The 21,590-nt window shown below is 38.8% G+C and overlaps 1 protein-coding gene across 3 annotated transcripts in view; it reads left to right on the top strand.

Annotated features, from left to right (window-relative positions):
* The window catches only part of FSTL5 (follistatin like 5), a 593,647-nt gene that overhangs the window by 158,657 nt on the left and 413,400 nt on the right, over positions 1-21,590 (top strand). For all 3 annotated transcript variants that reach the window (XM_050946344.1, XM_050946342.1, XM_050946343.1), the window contains exon 4: positions 9,445-9,693. In XM_050946344.1, the coding sequence (XP_050802301.1) occupies positions 9,445-9,693 (249 nt within the window). The remainder of the gene's footprint in view (positions 1-9,444; positions 9,694-21,590) is intronic.

Below are 21,590 nucleotides of genomic sequence, written 5' to 3'. Positions count from 1 at the left end.
AATTACTCTATATTTTTCTTACCCTCTTGACTCTGTTTCATTTTTTTTCTCCTTCTCCACTTTCATGATGCCTGAAATGTGGCAGCACCAGACCAACAGTCTCACATCTACTGAGTTCTTAGTTTTTTTCTGCAAAGTTATAGTGATGTATTTTGTTTGTAACTTTCAACCATATTATGCAGTTCACTGTACACTGTCATTTCTGCTAACAGACACGCAAGGGGAACTTCATTTGAAAGCAGCTGCAAACTGTTCCACTGGAGAGGGAGGACTCAAAGAAATTTAAAACATCAGTTTTATACCTTATTAATATAATGTTACAAGAAATTGAAATATAGCAGAGAAAGACTGAATGACTTGCGTATGACTGATGCTGATTCAGTGGAAGAGTCTAAAATCCTGATTATACTCCCTTTTGATTGTGCACTTATTTAATCCAAATGGGAGTTGTATGCACATACTAAATATGCAGTGGGCCCTATGTAAGAATCCATGCTTGGCATTTAAAGTGAACATTCAAGAAAAATTAGTACACCCCTGATTTTTTAGATACCATAGTAATTACTACTACTAAGACCAAATTGTAAAGTCCTTACTAATTTGTTTTTATTAAATCTTGGCTAAGATGAAAATCCCAATGATTTCGTTCAGAGTTTTGCCAAAGTCTAAACTATTGACCTTAATTCTAGCTAATCTATTCTTAATTTTGTGTACTGAATGTACTATATAGGTAGTATTGCCTGTGTGGTATAACTGATCCAGGCCTCTGAGATTTTTAAGTGACATTTCAGGTAAATGTTGTTGTTCACAATATGACCTTTTTCAAAACTGTAATGATTGTGGTGCTCTTTCTGTAAGTCTTCTCAGTTGGTTGTTTCATATGAATGGTGAGAACATGGCCTTTCTGACTGTAATTATCCATGACTAATGTGAAGCATAGTTCATCCTAAAATTAAATCAATTTAATCTGATTATCATGAATAGGTATACATTCAGCTGTCATTATACACTAAATGAATTGCAATCAGGAGCAACCAATAACTTTGCATAATTTACTCTTCTTAAAAGATATATTTTCACTTTAAATCATGCCAACTCTTGGAAATTATGGGAACATGGGGTGAACCTACTGCATTTCAATATCAATGGAGATTACTTGCTAGTGCAGGACATTAAATTGCAATATTCTGTTTCTGTGGTTTATCCTGTAAACTTACTCAAATCTTTAAAAGCAATTCCTATTTGACTGTGTTTTGTGAAACTAATATAGACCATTTCCAACTTCTATGAGGAAGTTAAAATGAATTGCACTTGAATAGCTTGTTAAATAAAGACTATTATCAATATTATATTTGTTTCAGATAGGAACTTTTATGTATGTTCAAGTGTATTGTATTAATTTTTTATGGATTCACAGTCTGTTGGGGAGTGTCCAAAATCTACATAATATATCTTATTTATAACTGACAATTTATAGATCACATGAAGGCAGAGAAAACTATTGACCAGACAGCTGTGGAGTCTCATGTGGATTGTTTGGTCCAGCAATTACATGAAATTATGTTCATGAAACATGAACATAAGCTACACTTTTAATAAGACATTGATGTGCAATGCTTTAACCTCCTGCTCTTTTAAGAATGGTGCCTCTTCAGGGGATATTAAAGCTTAGGTCTATTAGAGGCTTGTAACTGACCCAACTTTACTTTAGAAATACCAATACAGTGACACATCTACCTGTCTGAGTAGAGAATGCAGTTAGCCCATCAAATTCAAATTTTGGGGGCTACTTTCATTCTGTAGTCAACGTATTCACTCAGTTACACCAGTACAATCACTATAATTGTAACTGAGAGCAGAATTTAGCCTCAAGAGTCTTCGGGCTTGGCTACACTCGAAACTCCAAAGCGCTGCCACTGGAGCGCTCCCATGGCAGTGCTTTGAAGTGCGAGTGTGGTCGCGACGCTAGCTCTGGGAGAGAACTCTCCCAGCCCTGCAGGTACTCCACCTCCCCAAGGGGATTAGCTTGCAGCACTGAGAGCCGCGCTCCCAGGCCTGGGGCAGTGTTTACACTGGCGCTTTGCAGCGCTGTAACTTGCTGTGCTCAGGGGGGTGTTTTTTCACATCCCTGAGCGAGAAAGTTGCAGCGCTGTAAAGCTCCAGTGTAGCTAAGGCTGTTGGCTGGTTTATTGTGCCTAAGTGTTGCAGGGAATCTTTTCAAATGCTGCATGATAATATTAAAATTCCACTGTGCTGTGCTACCTAGGTGAATTAACTGGATTAATGATGAAATTTCACCCCCAATACTTTAATTGTCTTTCTGGGTTTAAACTGGACTCTGACATAATTTAGAAATCTGTGTTGGTAGGTGTGAGGAGAGGATATTTTATCTAGAGAAGTTACCCACAAAATGGTAAATAGATAAATGACCTAGTTAAAAGTTAGCCAGTTGCCTAATTAACAGGTACATTTCCTCCCCCCACCCAATATACATATTTTGGAGGCTTACTGTGATAGCAGGGTAATACTATAGAATACATGTATAGATAGACGGAAGGGTCACTGATCATTATGCATATCTCTTTACCATCAGATTTGGGTTCGATATACAGTAAATTATCAGCTCTTGATATCAGAATGTCAGTGTTTTCATCTGCCACTAAAAATGCCCTTTACTTAGGCAATTCAAAACATCTGGGCTCTTTTATCTAATTCTTCCCTCTGCTGCACATGTGTGTTTCACTGGATTCAATGAGAGAGATGTAAGTATGCATCTGGGGGAACAAATGGCTCAGTAATTCTTTAGAATAGTATTTCTCACCACTTTCCTCTCTCCTCTCAATGTATTATTCAGACATAGCACTTACTGATATACTGGTTTTCCCTTTTCTTTTGATGTTCTCAGGAAAAGAATGTTCTAAGAAGGTTGTGGGAGCCTTGCACCTTTTACGGATTGTTGGGTTTGATCCTGAACACAGTAAGGCTTGCATTGTCTTCAGTGCTCAGGTTCAAGTCTTTATTTCTATAGATGACCTTAACTCACATGTTTATTGTACCACAATTCTTATTTATTTTATGTATCACAATTTTAAAAAAATATTTTTTTCATTTTTTTTTTATTTTCCTATTGCTTCTTAGTACCTATAAGTTTGTTTACATTTTCAGGCTTTGGGACATACTTTAGTGTAGATTTAGAGTTGAGTTACTGTGAGCCTCATATTACCTTATTTGAGAAGTGTGGGATTCATTTTCTTTCCATTTTTTGCCATATGTGACCAGTAAGCACAAGTTAATGGCCTTCTTTTTAAAAACAAATCTATGAAGTATTATACTTCAAAACATACTATTGTATGATACATAAGCTTAAAATAATGTGCACTGTTACTCTTTTTATGAAGGTCATTAGAAAATATGCTGTCATCTTCTAAATTCAAATTAAAACCTACAAAGCTATTTCCTATACTCTTTTAAATATATTGTGGCCATTCAATAACAAATGAATTCGAGATCAAGACTGTGGGTGAAGTCCTCACCCTGTTCAAGTTAATGAGTATTGTTCCATTCTATATATTGGAATAATTATGGTTAGTGGTATAAAGCAAAGAGTTGATAAAAAAGGTCTTCTTTGCAAATTAATAATGAAGTCTTCCATTAGGAGGGAGAGCTTGTTTGTTTAATTCCGTGTATCAATGTTACTTCTGGCATATAGTGGATATCAGATACGCATTATATATATTATTTTCCTTTGTCCTGAAGAAGCTATTTAGTTGGCCTTTTGCTTTCAGGTATCAGAGTCAATTACATTACTAAAATCAAATCCCAAGTGAAGTCTCACTTCAGTCTCTACTTGCACAGCAGTATGCTGCACTATGCATTGTTAAGTCTCCACACATACTTCAATAATTCAGAACAATTGTCAGTCTCTGATCTTTATCTTCTAATTCAGAAAGCAGAAATAATAATGATTTATAGACTTTGGCTTCACGCTACAAGAATTCTATCCCTTCACGGGAGGGAGTCTCATAATTTTGTAATGTGTGTGCACGACCTAGTCCATAAAGTAGTCTCAGATTCTGAAAAATGTTACTTTATTTGACGTTAGTGGTTATATAAGGAATTTGGATTTCCATGAACTTGTATCAGGTAATATCTAATGCCCACCCATAGTAGTAATTTCTTGGCATGTTGGGTAAAATTTTCATAAGCACCAAACCTTCAAAGTTACTTAGGTGTTTTTGAAAATTGTAACCATTAAAACCAGTCTGGCTAGTGAGTTCCTCCCATGTATGTTGAATACCAATGGAATGTAGAGAGATATTAGAAGTATCACACATTAAAGACCACATGCAAACTTAAGTTGTACCCCCAAATAAGTGTATCATAATGCAGCAAAAGAATGTCTCATCAATGCTAATTTCCATGGTTACATGCTCTCTCTTACATATATGCTCTCCAGAATGAAAATGCAGGTGCTTTCATTGCATTTACTTTAGGTAAATGACTTTATATTGTTTGGACCTTCCCCATTCACTGTAACAAGACCAATTCCCCATTTTACAAATTTGCCTAGTTTTAATGTGATACTATCATATGCATTTAATGCTACCCTATTTTGAAATATTTTTGGAGCATCTTTTAAAGTTCTTTGGGTTTTTTTTTTAAGGAAAAGGAAGCAACATTGTTAAGAGTGGGGGTGGGGAGATCATTGTTTGGATAATGGAACTGACCAACTGGTTGGGAGATATATTGTGTTTGTGAAGCTCCAAGTGGAGAAGAAAAATAAAGCTATAGAAAATACTAGGGGATAACTTTTATTCGGAGGGACTTATCATACTGGGTAATTTAAAAACCAAATATAAAAGGTATTTTCCCATTAATATGGGCAAAATATGTGGATAAGTTGCAAGTATTTTGTACCTTTTAAGTTCTCAGTGTATAGCAAAATCAATTTAAAGAATCGCTTTCAGGGCAAAAGTTGTTTGGAAAAAAACAAACAAACTAGCAGATCCCTAAAGGGAACTGTACCCAGGGCGTTACTTCACAACCCTTCCCCTGTCCCTGCAGAAACCCCTCTGTAGGGGATCTCTAGGGATCCATATGTGAAGTTGGGAATGGGGCAGACACATGTAGGAATCAGTGGGGCCAATGGGTTGTGTTATCTCCATGTGTCATTACTCTGCCCTATGGTAAATCTCCACCTAAATTAGTGTGGTTCTCTTCTGAAAAGCAGCTGTCTACAATGGCTTAATGGATAACCATGGTTATTTTTTCTTGATATTAACTAATGAACATGTGTTCAGTTTATGAGCAAATTTCCTAATTGCCAATCCTATGAACTAAGCCTGAAGTCTCACAGTCAGGCTGGCTGGGTTTTTTTCCTTCTAATGCATCATCACCAGTAATAAAATACTTTAGGCCAAACTGTGTCTTTATTTTCCCATTGCCTATGTGTTATTCCCTCGGTGACACTTGTATAAACCAATTGCCTTCAGGGGATTGGCAGAGATGCAGTTTATTGAAACTTAAAAACCCAATTGTGTTGATGCACAGGAAAGGAAAGAACCCAAGTCTTATCTGTATTCATTCTATAAGACTAACAAGGTGATTGTAAAAAGTAATAAAAACATATTTTAGTCATTGAAAGTCAGCATGAGACTGAATGCACTCAGGGAGCATATCTGTTGAGTACGAAGTTCTCAATTTTCATAGTAGAACCTCAATTTTATGTTATCTGAGGCAGTATTGCCTTTGACACTCCTCTTTTTTCCTCTCACTATGAGACCACGGGGGATATTGGCTGGCAGCAGAGTCCAGCATGAATCTGGAAAGGGGCTGGAAAAGAGTTACAAAGGGGCAGAGAGCCAGGAAAGAGTTTGGAGCATGTACCACTTTGGGATCTAACATCTTGTTCATTCTGGGAGTGAAAAGCACACTCTAAAAAACCACTAAAAAACATCTGTAGGGGGAGCCTGATGGAATTTCAGAACCCCACACTGGGTTATTCCAATAAAGAGAGGTGTTTTCTTGTGTTTATTATTATTGATGTTATGGGATAGTGAATATTGTATAGTCTACATGGCAGTTATGTTTTTGTTTTTGTATGGGTTATTTTTCCTATCAGCCTTTTTGATACACTTGTTTGTGGGTTTTTAATATCTATATAGTAAACCATTCCAGTGATATGAAGTCTTGTAGTAGATTTTTTTTTTAAAAGAAGACTTGTAAGAGTTGGCATGATTTAGAGTGAAAATATATCTTTTAAAAAGAGTAAATTATGCAAAGTTATTGGTTGCTCCTGATTGCAATTCATTTAGTGTATAATGACAACTGAATATATACCTAGTCATGATAATCAGATTAAATTGATTTAATCTCAGTCTGAACTATGTTTTACATTAGTCATGGATAATTACAGTCAGAAAGGCCATGTTCTCACCATTCATTTACATAATATGAGATCCAAAAGGATGCTTGTATGGATTAATTACATTTTGTTTAATTGTATTGAAGCTACTTAGAATCTGTATGTTTGCATGTGGTGTAAAACAGATCATTAACTCCTAAAAATGGCTAATTTTCTAATGCAACCAGTTTGTCTGAATTGCTAGTTTTAGGAATACCAGATTTGATGTTGTACTGTAAATGCGCACTGTATCCAGGTGTTTTTTTTCACATCACTGATACTCAGCTTGAAGCCTACTTGACATATTAGGCTGCTACTCTTCCCTTGTGTGGGATCCATAGCTGCAATTTATCAGGTTATTTTCTGTGTGAGGAAAAGCATTCACCCCTTCCACTGCTCTTTGCAGGCCTTGTAAAGAGTAAAGTGGGCTCTCATGCTCACTACCTGACATAAGTATCTAAACCATCAGCATAAGTAGTAATGGAGCAGAAAAATAAAGGCCTTGTTCTATAGACAACAGAGGAATATTGTTATTTTATAAAACGATTGCCCAACAGATACCATAGTAAAGCCTGCACCAAAACCTTTCAGTCTTGCAGTCCTTTTCTGCTCTATTTAGCACTTTTTGGCTAATTTGCCAACATACTAGTAAAATTGTTTTGAAGGTCTGATTTCTAAATACTTTGAATGATCAGTGTGGGTCTCACATATGTGGAGTAGAGATACTGTTTTCAAGGTATCAGTATCAGAGGGGTAGCCATGTTAGTCTGGATCTGTAAAAAGCAACAAAGAGTCCTGTGTCACCTTATAGACTAACAGATGTATTGGAGCATAAGCTGTCGTGGGTGAATACCCATTTCGTCAGATGCGTGTAATGGAAATTTCCAGAGGCAGGTATAAATATAGAGGCAAGAATCAGTCTAGAGATAACGAGGTTAGTTCAATCAGGGAGGATGAAGCCCTCTTCTAGCAGTTAAGCTGTGAACACCAAGGGAGGAGAAATTGCTTTTGTAGTTGGCAAGCCATTCACAGTCTTTGTTTGTTTAATCCTGAGCTGATGGTGTCAAATCTGCAAATGAACTGAAGCTCAGCAGTTTCTCTTTGAAGTCTGGTCCTGACGTTATTTTGCTGTAGGATGGCTACCTTTAAATCTGCTATTGTGCATTCAGGGAGGTTGAAGTGTTCTACAGGTTTTTGTATATTGCCAGTCCTAATATCTGACTTGTATCCATTTTTCCTTTTATGTAGGGACTGTCCAGTTTGGCCGATGTAAATAGCAGAGGGGCATTGCTGGCACATGATGGCGTATATAACATTAGTGGACTTGCAGGTGAATGAACCAGTGATGTTGTGGCTGATGTGGTTAGGTCCTGTGACGGTGTCGCTGGTGTAAATATGTGGGCAGAGTTGGCATCGAGGTTTGTTGCATGGATTGAGTTAGAGTTACTATGGTGTGGTGAGTGGTTGCTGGTGAGAATATGCTTAAAGTTGGTGGGTTGTCTGTGGGCGAGGACTCCCTGCCTCCTAAGGTCTGTGAAAGCAAGGGATCATTGTCCAGGTTGGGTTTTAGATCACTGATGATGTGTTGGAGAGGTTTAAGTTGAGGACTGTAGGTGATGGCCAGTGGAGTCCTGTTGGTTTCTTTCTTGGACTTGTCTTGCAGCAGGAGGCTTCTGGGTATACGTCTGGCTCTGTTGATTTGTTTCCTTATTTCCTCATGCGGATATCATAGTTTTGAGAATGCTTGGTGAAGATCCCTTTTTGTTGTTGTCAAGGATGGACATTATGTATGCACTAGAGAAGCAAATGGGAGAGAAGGGAACAGATGATAGCACACAAAACAGGAAGAGAAAATCAGAGCAGGATAATTGGGACAGAGTATGTGAGCAGTAAGGAATACAGAAGAGAAGTAGGGGGAAGAGAGGAGCAAATGAGGAAGAGAGACCAGAGAAATGGGTTGTTCTGAGAAAGAAGCAAAGAGCGAATGAGGGGAAGGAAGTGGCTATCCTAATTTGGTAGGAGAGGTGCTTATTTTTCTTGATAGGAAGGTAAGTGAGAGAAGGGGAAAGAACTAGTGAGAGTAGAGTGTTTTGATTTTTTTAAATGGTGAATTCCTTTCTTGAAATATCAGTACTTTTAAGAACAAACATTACTCTTCATCCCTCAATTTGGTTCACAGCTGCCATTTAAAATGAAATTTCCACACACAAAAGTAAAGTCCGCTCCTCCAAAATTGGGCTATTAAGTTGGAAGTTACAGTGTTAAAATATTCTACTGAGGCTCAGAGTTTAAAAAAAAAAGAAAATGAGGACCCACAATTGCAATTTGCTGAGGGTTGGCTTAAATGAAGAATATTTAAATAAAGTAAGTGCATACAACAAATAATTCCTATAGGGCATGGGAGAAATACATTATTTTCAAGCTTCTTGAAATTATAGTGAGAACAGTAGTGGAATTTAGAAGTATTGCTAATTGGTCTTATGGTTACAGTTTACTTAACAAAAGAACTGCAGACTATCTGCAGTATATTGTCATTAACTCTTCTTATGCTATGGTATATCATTGTTTCTTCATCAGCCAGAGATTACATTTCCTAATTTTCTAAACACTGTTATTCTAAAGTCTGCCTCTTTCCAAAACCTTAAACATCCTATTTAGCTGCGGGTATTCTCCCAACAGGACATTGCATTGTAACTCGGTTCTCACTTCTTATGCAAAGTATAAAAACAGCCTTAAAATAGTCAGAGGATACTGACTTGATAAAATCAGGGGATTTAAAGTAAAACAGCTCCCCATTTGTAGTAACCCTTGTAGAGTAACCTACTCAGTGGATTGCAGAACTATGCTTTTTTCATGTCACAATTCTCACCCATGCACATAACAAGACAATTCTTTCTACTAAGGTATGTAACAATTTATATTAGGTTCATAGGGCTCCGATTTCTATTTTCAAAGAAAACCTGCAGGCTAGGTGTTATATATCGTCCTGGTTGTCAGATGATTACATGTAAATTCATAACCTTTTTTTTTCTTTTCCTCAGGGCGCGTTGATCAGGATGGCCCCTTTGGATCTTGTGAAAATAAATACTGTGGTTTAGGTAGGCACTGTGTTGTTAACAGAGAGATTGGCCAAGCTGAATGTGCATGCCTGGAACACTGCAAATCGCACTACAAGCCTGTGTGTGGTTCTGATGGAGAATTCTATAAAAACCATTGTGAAGTGCACAGAGCTGCCTGCTTGAAAAATCAAAAGGTTACCATCATTCACAATGAAGACTGCTTCTTCAAAGGTAAGTGGTTGGACATAGTCTGAAATACTCTTATCAGGTGCATATTTTGAAGCAATTCAATTAAAGCACCAGTAAGATTGCACAGAGTGTATCATGAAGAAGTGATGCAAAAAGTTGATTCGACAAGTATCTCACTCTAGAGATTTCTTGCAGCTGTTTTTTTCATTTTACTCAATATCCTCTGAAAACAGTTTGTATAAACCTGGGTAAGTCAAAGTGTGGCTCTGGGACCAATATACCCAAAGAGTATATACAAATGTAGCCGATGACCACTTTCATCATTAACATGAGGTGGTAGTCTCAACATGCAGTATAAATTCATGGCAGTGACGCCAAAATACAATCAAAGACTTGCATGGGGTTCCATGTGGGTGCAGGAGTCCCCTGTGCAGAGTTGCTTGTAAATTGGAGGCCAATGCTGAGAATGCTGAGAGATGGCAGTTGGCAGCAGCAACATCTATCATATAAAAGATGAGAGTCATCAGAGCCTGCTCCATTTTATGCAACTGAAGTGCAGCTTTGAGGCTCCTAGAACACCACCAATACAGTCATTGATTAAACAATTTTTGTATGTACCGATGTAAATGATGGAAGTATTTTAATGTATTTTTTTTTCTGAATTCTGCATTGTGTGGCTTTTTCTTGTTTAAAGCAGAGAGGAGCAGATGGCTTTTCAAGAAAAGCTTCTTTTTTCAAGTGAGGCACTCTGAATGGCCTGATTAGGTTGTATGACTTTGTATTCTTTTTGCAACTGACATTATTTTATTAACATTTTTGTGATAAGTTATGTTTATAAATACTTGCCCTGTATAAGTACGTGTGAACTGCTCAATGATCCAGCAATGAATATGAAAATAACCACTACATGAAGATGTCCACTAAAAACTCAGAAAATTGATTTCCATTAACATAAAACAATATAACTAGGCAACATCTAGGCACATTTAAATAAAATAATAATTGTACGTCACAGAAATTAAGAGAGACTCCAAGATTTTTATGAGAAAGTGTGCATATATTTTAAATCAGTGAATTACTTGCAGTGTGGCATAAATTTATGCAAATATTACATGTTAAAATTTTCACTCCTGTGTTTTCCACTAACTTTACAGTGTAGAAAGATGTATTAAATAACTGAAATTGTCCCAATAACTTTAGCTTCTTTGTGGTAATAAGCATGTAATGGCTAAAATGAGTACAGCACACTGCATCGTGTACAATATAAAAAGCTGCTCTACATCATGTTCTTTAATCTTCCTGGGGAAAATGTTGCTTTCTAACTTTTAAAAAAGGAGACTGTGATCTCTTGGAGTTATGGACCAATTATCCATGCTTTGTCACCGCCAGATGAATTATTCCTATGTGCCCTCCATGTGGTATCCTTGAAGATCACTTAGAAGTTTCAGCTAGTTTAGAATGTGGTAACCAGTCCAGTCATTGCAATGGTGTTTCTCACATGCAGAATATTATACCTACAGTCTATTTTAGAAGGTCTGCAGGGAATTTTAGGGCAAATGCTGTCAGAAGTTTTACTGAACTTTTGTTGGCTTAGCTCCACAAGACTTGAGTGAATTCTGACTTCATTGAGGTTGCACAGGTGAGATTGGTGGCAGTTTGACAAACATTGTTTTTCCATTACCTGTTTTTGTTAATTTCATTGAGGCATATCATGTTCTTTTTTTTTATTTAAGTAGGAACTTTTGCACATGAATGGCATTATATGACCTCTAGATATTAAATGGTTGCATTGCAGATCAAGAACAGTTGAAATTGTAGACATAGCTCTCTTTCAATTAATTTAAAGGGTGGCCTGTTTTGTTTTCTGAATTTGTTTTTAAAGTCATTGAACATTTTCCCACTCTGCAACCCACCACCACGTAGTACAGTCTCTTTCAAGTGCCTCTGTTACCACCATTATAACAGGAAGCAGGATGCAGGAAGTTATGTTATACAGCAGCCAATTCAGAGAGAGAATGCAGAAAGGAAGATCTTGTAAGGAGATTGCATCATTTCTGAAAGGCTGAAGTTATGGGGGCTAGATTCCCACCCACCTTTCACATACTTTTGTGGAATAAGAGAGAGAAAGGTATTTCTTCCACCTGTGGTAGTTCTGCTTCACCGACCATATCATCTTACAGAATTTCCAGGATGTGCTCAGTAGGGCAATGCACTTGACTCAGCCAGTAGACAAAAACTTAAGAGCTAAGGAAATTTTCTTTCATGGAAGGACAAGAACGAACAGTCAGATCCTGAATAGATGGTGTCTTTGGAGAAGAATTCCATAACCAGCTGCCCTTAGCTGGGCAGGTCCTCTGCAGTGACAGAGCCTAGATCCTCAAGCACAGAGGGTCTGGTCTTAATCTACCACTGATTATAAATCACGTTTAATTATTTTGAACTAAATGCAGAAAACAGCTAAGCACTCGTATGTTATCACAGATAGGGTTTACTCATAGAGATTTATTATTTTTTTAAGTAGGAAATAACTTTTTTTAACTGTTTCCATTCAAGATCCAATACAACAGCATCTATTGTCATTGGCATCATAGATGCATTTCAAATGATGCTTTAATATAAATATTTCAATTTCTGTGTCTTGCTTAGTCATTCACTTTTCAGACTAGACAGGCATTTACTTCACCATTTTCCTATAACTTTATAGCTGATCTAATCCATATAGTTGTTTCTAACAAGCACAATTTTTTTCAACCCTGACACAGGGTCAGTCTGTTAGAAAACAAAATTTACTTGCTTGAGGTTTAAATTTAAAGCCTCAGGCAGAAACTGAATATAAATCCTAAAACAAAATAATTGAGAGTGACCCATTTCATAAGGAACACAGCTACATAGAAAACCACTTGTCATTCACTGAGTAGAGAATGAAAATCTCACAAGCAAATGCTCTGTGCACCTCAATTAGCATCACAAACAGTAAGAGCTTAGTAGCTATAATTGTTAAAATAATACAATGTATATTTGAATAATTTTCAAATTGATCTTGAAGAACTTCAGAGATCTGGCTTAGTGATGTGGAAATTGCCCTTTGAACAGAGTGGTGTGTTATATGTAAGGTTGAGGGAGTGACACATTAAACCCCCCAAAAACTCCTTTTGGTTTATGTTTGGAAACTTCCATTGAAATCACAGAGGATTGCTTGTCTTGTCTGAGGTCAGTTTGTTGTCCTGTAGAGAGAAGAAATAACATTCTATACTAATACCTGAAATACCTTTGAAATATGTATGTAGGCACTGTGAGCTTTTGAAGAGATGGAGGCAGTCCCTCTGCTTATGTTTTGATGCAATGCAGATCTTCAGATATCCACATCTATCTTGTTTATAATATAAATTATTTGTCTCTAAAGCAGTTAGACGCATTTTTGTATTGGCCCCAGTGGCAAGCTGTCAGCCTGTGTGGGTCTGCTAAGTGAACTGACAGCAGCAGGAGCAGCAGATCAGTTGTTCTCCTCTCTCCAGTGTCTTTGATAAAGAATGTTCTGATATGGCCATGGGAAGACTCATTGTATCACTGTCCTCTGCCACCTTCCTTTCCAACCACAAATGAAACCTTATGTGTCTCCTGGGCATTGGACTGCACTAATTTCAAATAGCAATCAAAGGAGAAGGGATAAATTGTTTCCTTTTCTTTCTCTGCTGATTGAGTTCTTAGGCAAACAGCTCATTCTATAACGTGAATCAGATGCATCAAGATAATAGACATTCTAAACCAAAACTAATTCCTTCCCTTTTGCATAATAATTTTCTCACCAGTTTTTACTAGCATTGTTGTATAGCCATTGGACACGCAACAACAATTCAGCAGCATGGCCTTACACTAAGGGTTTTGTTAGATGTTCATCTGTATGCCTTCTGAGGTTTGGGGAGAAATGTACTCTGCTGGGAATCAAACATCTATATGAAACATATCATATTCCTCATCAGTATCTTCTGAGCCAGAGTTACTCAGCTGCAGAGTCAAGTATCCCCAGTCAATGAATACAATATACAGCTACCACTGTCAGAAATGTGATCAACCTTTTACCATATGTGGATGTTTAAAGCTGCTATTAATGATATCATGCCTAAAATATGCTGAGCAATTAGGAGAATGTTTGAAAGACCTGGTCTGTGCCCCACAGAGCTTACATTCTAAAAACATACCAAGAAGTGATTATGGTCAGTAGGAGAGTAAGGAGATGGAAGCACAAGTGTTTGTATAAATTAGATCATAGGGTTGGCTTGATTTGTTTTGCATACTACATGGTGATTATATGTGATAACATTTTAGTTTGCAGTTTCCAGACAATTACATTTAAAGCTTTTTTTGAAGATAAGAGGAAAAAAAGATGATGGAGGGTGGGAAGAGAAGGAAGGAAAAGAGAGGTTGATGATGGACATGAAGAACTGGGTTAGATTAGGGAAAGGGCGTTATGCCTGGTGAACTGAAGTGGACAATATAAGACAAAATGAGAAGTTGAAAATCATCTTTCTGATGTCAGCAGGCTGAGCTTGTGAGCTCTGTTGTGCTCCTGCTGCCTGTTTGGCTGGCTGGCTGAAAGGACTTTTTGGGCATAGAGACCACATATAGGCCACCCTTAATGATGTCCCTGGTCTCGGGCCATGTGCTTTGTGCCTCAGAATTGCTTTTGACTGGTGCAGTGGGAGAACTGAGAAATGGCTGGCTGACTGCACTATTTGAGGCAGAAGAGGAAGATGATAATAAATAACCCCCTGCTATCTGTTGCCAGCCTACCTTTAATAACCCCCAGTGGGTGGTGATTTCAATTGATTAGAACTGCTCTACTCTCTGCTTCTGCCAGCATCTTTGCAGCATGTATTCTCAGCTAGAGCTAGTGGCTGTCTGGCAAGTTTAGAAGGCTAGAATTGTTCTTTTACTTGGGAACTGGACTTCTTTTATGCATGGGACAATGGACTGTGTGATTGAGCAGTGATGTCATCAAATGCTACAATTGATGTGTAACACACAGTAGACAGCGAGTCCAAAACTGGACATCAAAGAGACTTTAGTTAAAGTTTTTCCTCTTTTGTCACATGCACTGCATTGTGCGTTGGCCTCACTAAATCCATGTCAGTAACTTTGATAAAGTTTTATTTAAATGGTAGACTGGAAACACTAGGTATTTCTTTTTCACTTATGTTGCACCACAGACCTGCCTTCAGTTCTCTTGTAATATGGATTTCTGTACAGAATGCCACATGGCATGGAATTTTTAACTTGTTTACCTTTTTATTCTTATGGGGAAATTCTTATTCTAAGTTGTCTGCCTGAGCTACTGGTTCAGTGCCATCACCACTCAAATGGCCAAACGTGTGAAGCGTGGTGCCCATATTTATAGATGTGATGGATAAAGTGTTGACAGTATTGAAGCCACAAATGGGACTAAAATCCTTTGGGCAGTTTGGTAGTAGTTTTGTGGTCCAAATGCTGGAAAATTTGTGAGAATTGCTTGGAGTCTGACACTCCTCTTTTCCCTGATTGCTTTAGAAACAAAATCAGTTGAGTGGGTTTAGATATGAATTCTGCTCAAAATTTAGGAGGTTGATTTCAGATTTGGAATATTTGGGCCCACTTTTCATTGCACTACATTTTAATTTCACTGAATCTTTTTTGAGATTTCTGTTTTCTTTTTTGCCTGATTTTATCATTTTTGAGATCGTGGCATTAAAATGTTTGATATGTTTTGACAGAGATGAGACAATGTACACAAAGTGGCATTTATGTATTTCTTTGTGTGTATGTCTTGTATCATTCAAAATATATCAAATATAATACTTAATATATTTAGCCTATAGGTAGCTTAAAAGTAGATACACTTGTATCTTAAATTGTTTTCTTTCCTTTTTTACTATTTTTTTTAGAAGGTCATGTCCATTGAGATACTACAGAATACTATTTTTTTTTCCACTAAATTGCTACTGTCAAGATTCTTTGTTTATTTTTTTATTTTGCTGAGATAATTTTTCTACCTGCAACACTTACTGAATTTCATGTCTGTCTGTCTTTTCTGGACATTTCTAGCCTGTAGTTTTACTCAGCTTAAATTTTGTGCATTGGGTTTGAAGGTATTGTATCTTATTTCATGGTTGCTAGGGATGGTTGCTTTTCTATTAGCAGGTTTGGAAACAAAATAGTGACAGAGTGGCATCAAGAAGAGACTTTTTCTTTTTGTAAGTCAAAAGCATTTTGTTCACTGCAACACATGATTTATAAATACTCTGGTAGCTCATACTCTCTAGCATAGTGATATTCAACCTGTGGTTCACAGGTCCTTGGGTGGGGGGGGTCCAGCTATATGTATTTTGTGTGTGTTACCTTGACCTTCACAGTTTGTGGAATGGGAGGGAGAGGAAGCCAGAAGGAGGCTGTGTCTGCCATGTGCTTGTTTGTGCTCCCCTGCAATTGCAGAAATGTAACCGGGAACAGTGCAAGACTCTTTTTGTAGAGCGCTCATCTGTGTCTCCATCTCTCATTCCAGATTCATAGTGGTGTAATGCAGATAGACTTTATAGACTTGTATGGTGGCCAGCCTAGGGGCAGGTAAATATGGGAACAGGAGTAGAATTGAGCACAGCATTGGTGAAACTCTCTCTGAGATATGCCTCCTCCTTGGGGACTGCAGTGAGAGGCAGAGTTGAGGGGAAGTTAACTAAGTACGCAAATATTGTATAAATACCAATATAAATATTATGCATTTTAGATCTCTGCAAATGTATACAGGACCAGTGAGACTCTTTGCTCTTTCCCCACTGCTAGCCACTCCCAGAGGGACTTTCCAGTTTTGTCTTTCCCTCTCCCCACAAACAGCCCTGGAAGTCTTCACTGCTCTTGTCCCCTCTGAGACCTAAGGACCTCTCATTTTCCTCTGAGGTCTCATCCTTCTCCTCTTGTTCATGCTGTGCCCCCTTTTATAGATGTTATTTTCTTTCTGTATCATGTGGGATGCAAAGTGAAAGGGAAAACAGGCACAGATATCAGGCCTGTCACAAACTGTGGCTGACACACCCGTTTCAATAAAATAAACTAAGTTGGCTGCTACTTGATGGACCCTTCTTCAGGTAACCAAGGTCACGAAGAAATTATTCCTACATGTAACCTGGAATGTTTGATCAACAGGGAAGGCCGCTAGTACACCTGCATATTTGCCCATTCTGCCTCACAGGGAAGTGGCTGCTGGCCAGTTGAAAGCGTGAGTCAACAGGCAGAAGGCTGGGGCAGGACAGCTTTGGTGTGGCTTCCTGATTAGTGCTCCCTCCTACTCACTTCTCATGAACACTCTAGGATACTGGGGTTACCAGCCCACTCAAAAAAAAAATTCTTGAACTTAAACTTTGTGGACCCTGTCACAATGCAGAGCCTGGATCGATGAATCCATGACTCCTGGCTTAATTAACCTCAGATTTTAGGCAAGAAATCTAATTTTGCCATATTGTCTGAAATAAATTTATGTAATGAGACCTGTAACAATAAAATAAAATAAAATAAAATCTATTCTACTTGAGCTATTGTAGTAAGCATAATGTGGACTGAGCTTGTAAACTACTCACAGCTGGCTGGCAAAAAGATCTATAGCACTGCAAACATGAGATGAAAAGAGAAAGGGATGGTTTTGTAACACCATTTGCAAATGATGATTAGGAGAGACTGTTGGCAACACCTGAACAAGTGAAGGATAGTGGAAACAATACTTTGAGAGTAACTTTGGCCTTGTCTACACTAGCAAGTTTTGTCACCAAAACTGCCATTTGTTGACCCAAAAAGTGAGTGCGTACACACTGCAACACGACTTTTGTTGGGGAAAATGCCCAGTCTTGATGACAAAATACATACACCCTCATGAGAGACTTATGTCTTTTACCTCTATATTGTTGTTGACAAAGTGCAACAGTAGACACCACACTTCATTTCATCGCTTTAATTGGCCTCTAGGAGGTATCCCACAATGCCCAACCTGACTTCTCTGGTCAGCAGTTTGAACTCCACTGCCCTGCAACCAGGTAAACAACCATTTGCCCCTCCACATTAGAAGCCCCAGGAATTTTTGAAATTCCATTTCCTGCTGGCTTGGTGTGGAGAGATCTCATAGCATCTTCCCAGGTGACTATGGCAGGTTATTGCAGCAAACACTCCCCTGCTTGGACCACTGCGGAGCTGTTGGAGCTGATCAATGTATGAGGAGAGGAGGCTGTGCAGTCCTAGCTGTGCTTGAGCTGTAGGAATTGAGATACCTACAGGCACATTTCTTGAGGCTTGTGCAAAAAGGGCTGTGATCGGGACATGCTGCAGTGCAGAGCAAAGATAAAAGAGCTTAGGCAGGTATACCATAAGGTGAGGGAGGCAAACAGTCGCTTCAGTGCTGCACCTAAGACCTGCTGGTTCTATAAAGAGCTGGATGCTATCCTTGGTGGTGACCCCACCTCCATCATGAAGAGCACCGTGGACACTTCGGAGGGCACGGAGGTGGCGGAAGGTGGACCTAACCCAGAGGACGACGTTTTGGATGAAGAGATGGAGTTAGATGAGGATGTGCAGCTCCTGGCAGAGTCACCCAGTGGGGCAGGCAGCCAGCAACTGTTCTCCACTCCAGAGGTAGCTAGCCAGTTTCAGCAGTTGCTCTCCGAGGAGCAAGAAGCAAGAGATCGGATGCCTGGTAAGTGGCTGTGGCTTGTGTAGTGTGAAGGTGGGTTCAGGGCATAGAAATGTGGGAGGCTGGCTGTGTTTCTGTGAGTTGGACATTTCTCTGTGTAGCTAATTGGTACGGCGGAACAGGGTGCACCCTGAGATGCACGCCGTTGATGCACGCCGAGATCTCACGGGAATTTTCCAGAGAGATCTCCAGGAAAATAAACCTCTGCCGAATGTTCCGTGGCAGAGCAGCTTTGTTCCTTCTCCCTTTGTAGGAGACTTTACGGCATCATTTGGTAATCAGTTGTGCAAGGACCAAAGCGGCACTCAGGTGAGCAGACTAGGGAGCAGAGTGGAAGCCGCAAGCACAGAGTAGATGTACCCTCACTTCCCTGCTTACCCTCAGCAGTGAGATATCTACTACTATAGCCCCTGCCTGTTGAAAAGTGAGGGAGAATTTTATAATTTTTTCCCTAGTCGGCTGCACCACAACCCTTGTAGAGGGCTCTTTTCCCCATGCAGAGCACCTCACCCCACCTCTCAGCCTTCTTCAGTTAGAAACTTCACAAGTAACTGCACTGCCATCTGCAATGTCTTCATGATAGTTAACAGAGCATAGGAGAGCAGTGCAGGATCCGTCCTTCTCACAAAGATTCCAAGGTGCACAGCAAAAGTGGGCTGTTGAAAAAATGCCATGAAAGCTGGAAGCTCATGGAGTGCTGCAACAGAAAACAATGCATCATGGGACATTTAGCACTGTCCCAAGATGTGCTGCGATCCACACCGTCATTTCACAACACCTAGCGACAGAAGGACTGTGGGATAGGTACCCACAGTGCATTGCTTAAACTGTCCATGATTGTGCCCCTATTGTGGACATGATCTGTCAACAGAGGGAGCAAGTGTGGATACAAAATTGCAATTTTTATTGTGTTGACACAAAATAACAGTATAGGCAAGGCATTAAATGAGGCAAACTCCTTTAGGGTGCGTTTCCAACTTGTGATCCTAATGTGGTGCCTGAGTCTGATATAACAGAAGTAGAGGAGAGAAATACAGTCCAGGAAATGAAGACTGGTAAGGCAGTGGGACATGATGAAGGAATGACAGATCTGGTGAAAGTCTTGGGCAACAGAGGTATAAAGTGGATCAGCAGAATGGTTAAAGTTGTATGGCAAGGTAAGAGAATTCCTGAAGACTGGTCCAAGTTTATCCTGGTCTAATACATAAGGTAAGTACCCATGAATGTGGAAGGTATTGAGCGATAAAACTTTTGTTCCATGAGATGAAGGTACTGGAATGGATCCTGAGTGTTAGGAGAATGGTGGAACCCCTCCTCAGACAATAACAGTTTGGGTTAGGAAAGGATGGGGAGCCACAGACAGCATGTTTGTAATTCATCAAGGGGTAGAGAATGACTATTCTACTAGCAGGATAGCTTCCCAGCTTTTATAGACTTGAAAAAGACATATGATAAAGAGGATAAAAGGATGCTTGTACCCGTGCTAGAGAAATATGGAGCATCTGAGGATTCAATAACTGTGGTGAATGCCCTATATAGATCACCTAAAACAGTGATCTGAACAAGTCTCTTTGAAGTGAAAGTTGGACTGTGCCAAAGGTTGGCCTTAAATTGCTGCTATTTATCATATTGATGGGCTATGTCAGCAGGAAGACCTCAGTAGGAAAAGGTGAGAACCTGCTATATGCAGGCAACCTAGCAATAAGTGCATCCTCAAAAGAAAATCTAGAGGAAAAAATAAATCAGTAGTATGATTGGCTGAGCAGGCTTGGGATGAAAATGAGCATACCTAAGACTGAGGTTGTGTGGGTAAGTAAAAGGAGCCACAGTGTGACTGGACATAATGATTAATGTGAGAATAAACCAGACTCACCAGTTCAAGTACCTTTGTGGCCAGGACATGGAAGATGGTGAGCTTTCTGTGAGATACTGTCCAGATTTGAGGGCGTTGGAAGAGTGCGGAATGACATCTCGGGTATGCCATTGAGACTAAAAGAGAAACTGTATAATAGAATAATGGTGTACCCTGTAGTACGGTTCAGAAGCATAGGCAATAGAGATCACAGGTTCAACACCTACAGTATTTGAAATGAGATGTCTTTGTGCCACAAGAGGAGTTGCACAAAGAGACAGGATTGGAAATGTAAATATTAGGATGAAAGTCAAAGTCTGTGAAGTGGCTGACAAAATCCAGTAAGCACTGACTTTGCTGATCTGGATGAATACAGAGGATGAATTAAAGACACTTGGTCAAGATAGCATGGCAGGAGAGGGTGGTAGAAAAGAGACACCGAGGAAAGCTGAAGAAGGATGGATTGCGCCAAAGAAAATCATAAATGGATTTTAAGGCCCCATCAAACAGACAAAGGCAGTGGATGCTTGCATGATGACTCAACCCCAGTTGATGGAATAAGAGGAAGAAGTAAACATAATGTAACCTGTTTAAAACAATGACAAAATCAGCAGAATGAAGTGACTGTATTCTTCAACAGGTTTATGTTGCAGATGTTTGGTGCAAATAATCTGACAGAGGCATCTTATCTCTGCTTGATGCCACAGGTTATAGCTATAAGAAGTGCCTCCAAGGTTGTAAATTCTGGATTAGTATGAAGTCAGTCATTGTAGCTGCAACAAACAGTATAGAAGTTAGATTATCTGAACCCTAATGGATAGGAAAGGATCTACATGAGTACTGGAATCTGGATATTTCTACAACTAATCTCTCAGCAACTGGTAAAAGAGGTCTTTTTACAATGAGTAATGGTCACACACATTTAGTCTTAGGTGCTGGCAGATGCAGTTTGTAGATAAATAAGTTTAAAGCTGTGTTTTCGGTTTTTAGAATATAGGATAATTTAAACTGTGGCTTCTGTGAGATTCTTTATTCACCTATTAATGTAGCATGTTTTAGATTTTAACAAGAAATATTCATCTAGGTGGTTTAATGTTTATAAATAATTAGATGGAACATGATAATATTGGTTTTTTGGACTTTATTTTATTGTATAATTATGTAGCTTGATTAATCAAGTGCACTTGTTTAAGTTTCAGCTGCTATATACGTCATTTAAGAACAATATCAGTGGACCAATATCTATATAAAACACCTTGGTCTGCTCCAAATAAAATTCTGCTTTTGCTCCATATAACATCTGCATCAACATTTAACTTCTGCACCCAGAGAGAGCCTGGAAAATACGCCTCCCAACATGCTCTGAAGGCCAACACATATCTG

This window comes from Gopherus flavomarginatus, chromosome 3 (assembly GCF_025201925.1).
Source record: "Gopherus flavomarginatus isolate rGopFla2 chromosome 3, rGopFla2.mat.asm, whole genome shotgun sequence".
Lineage (NCBI taxonomy): Eukaryota > Metazoa > Chordata > Testudines > Testudinidae > Gopherus > Gopherus flavomarginatus.
The sequence above is the reverse complement of the archived record's forward strand: the minus strand, read 5'-3'. Positions and strand labels throughout refer to the sequence as shown.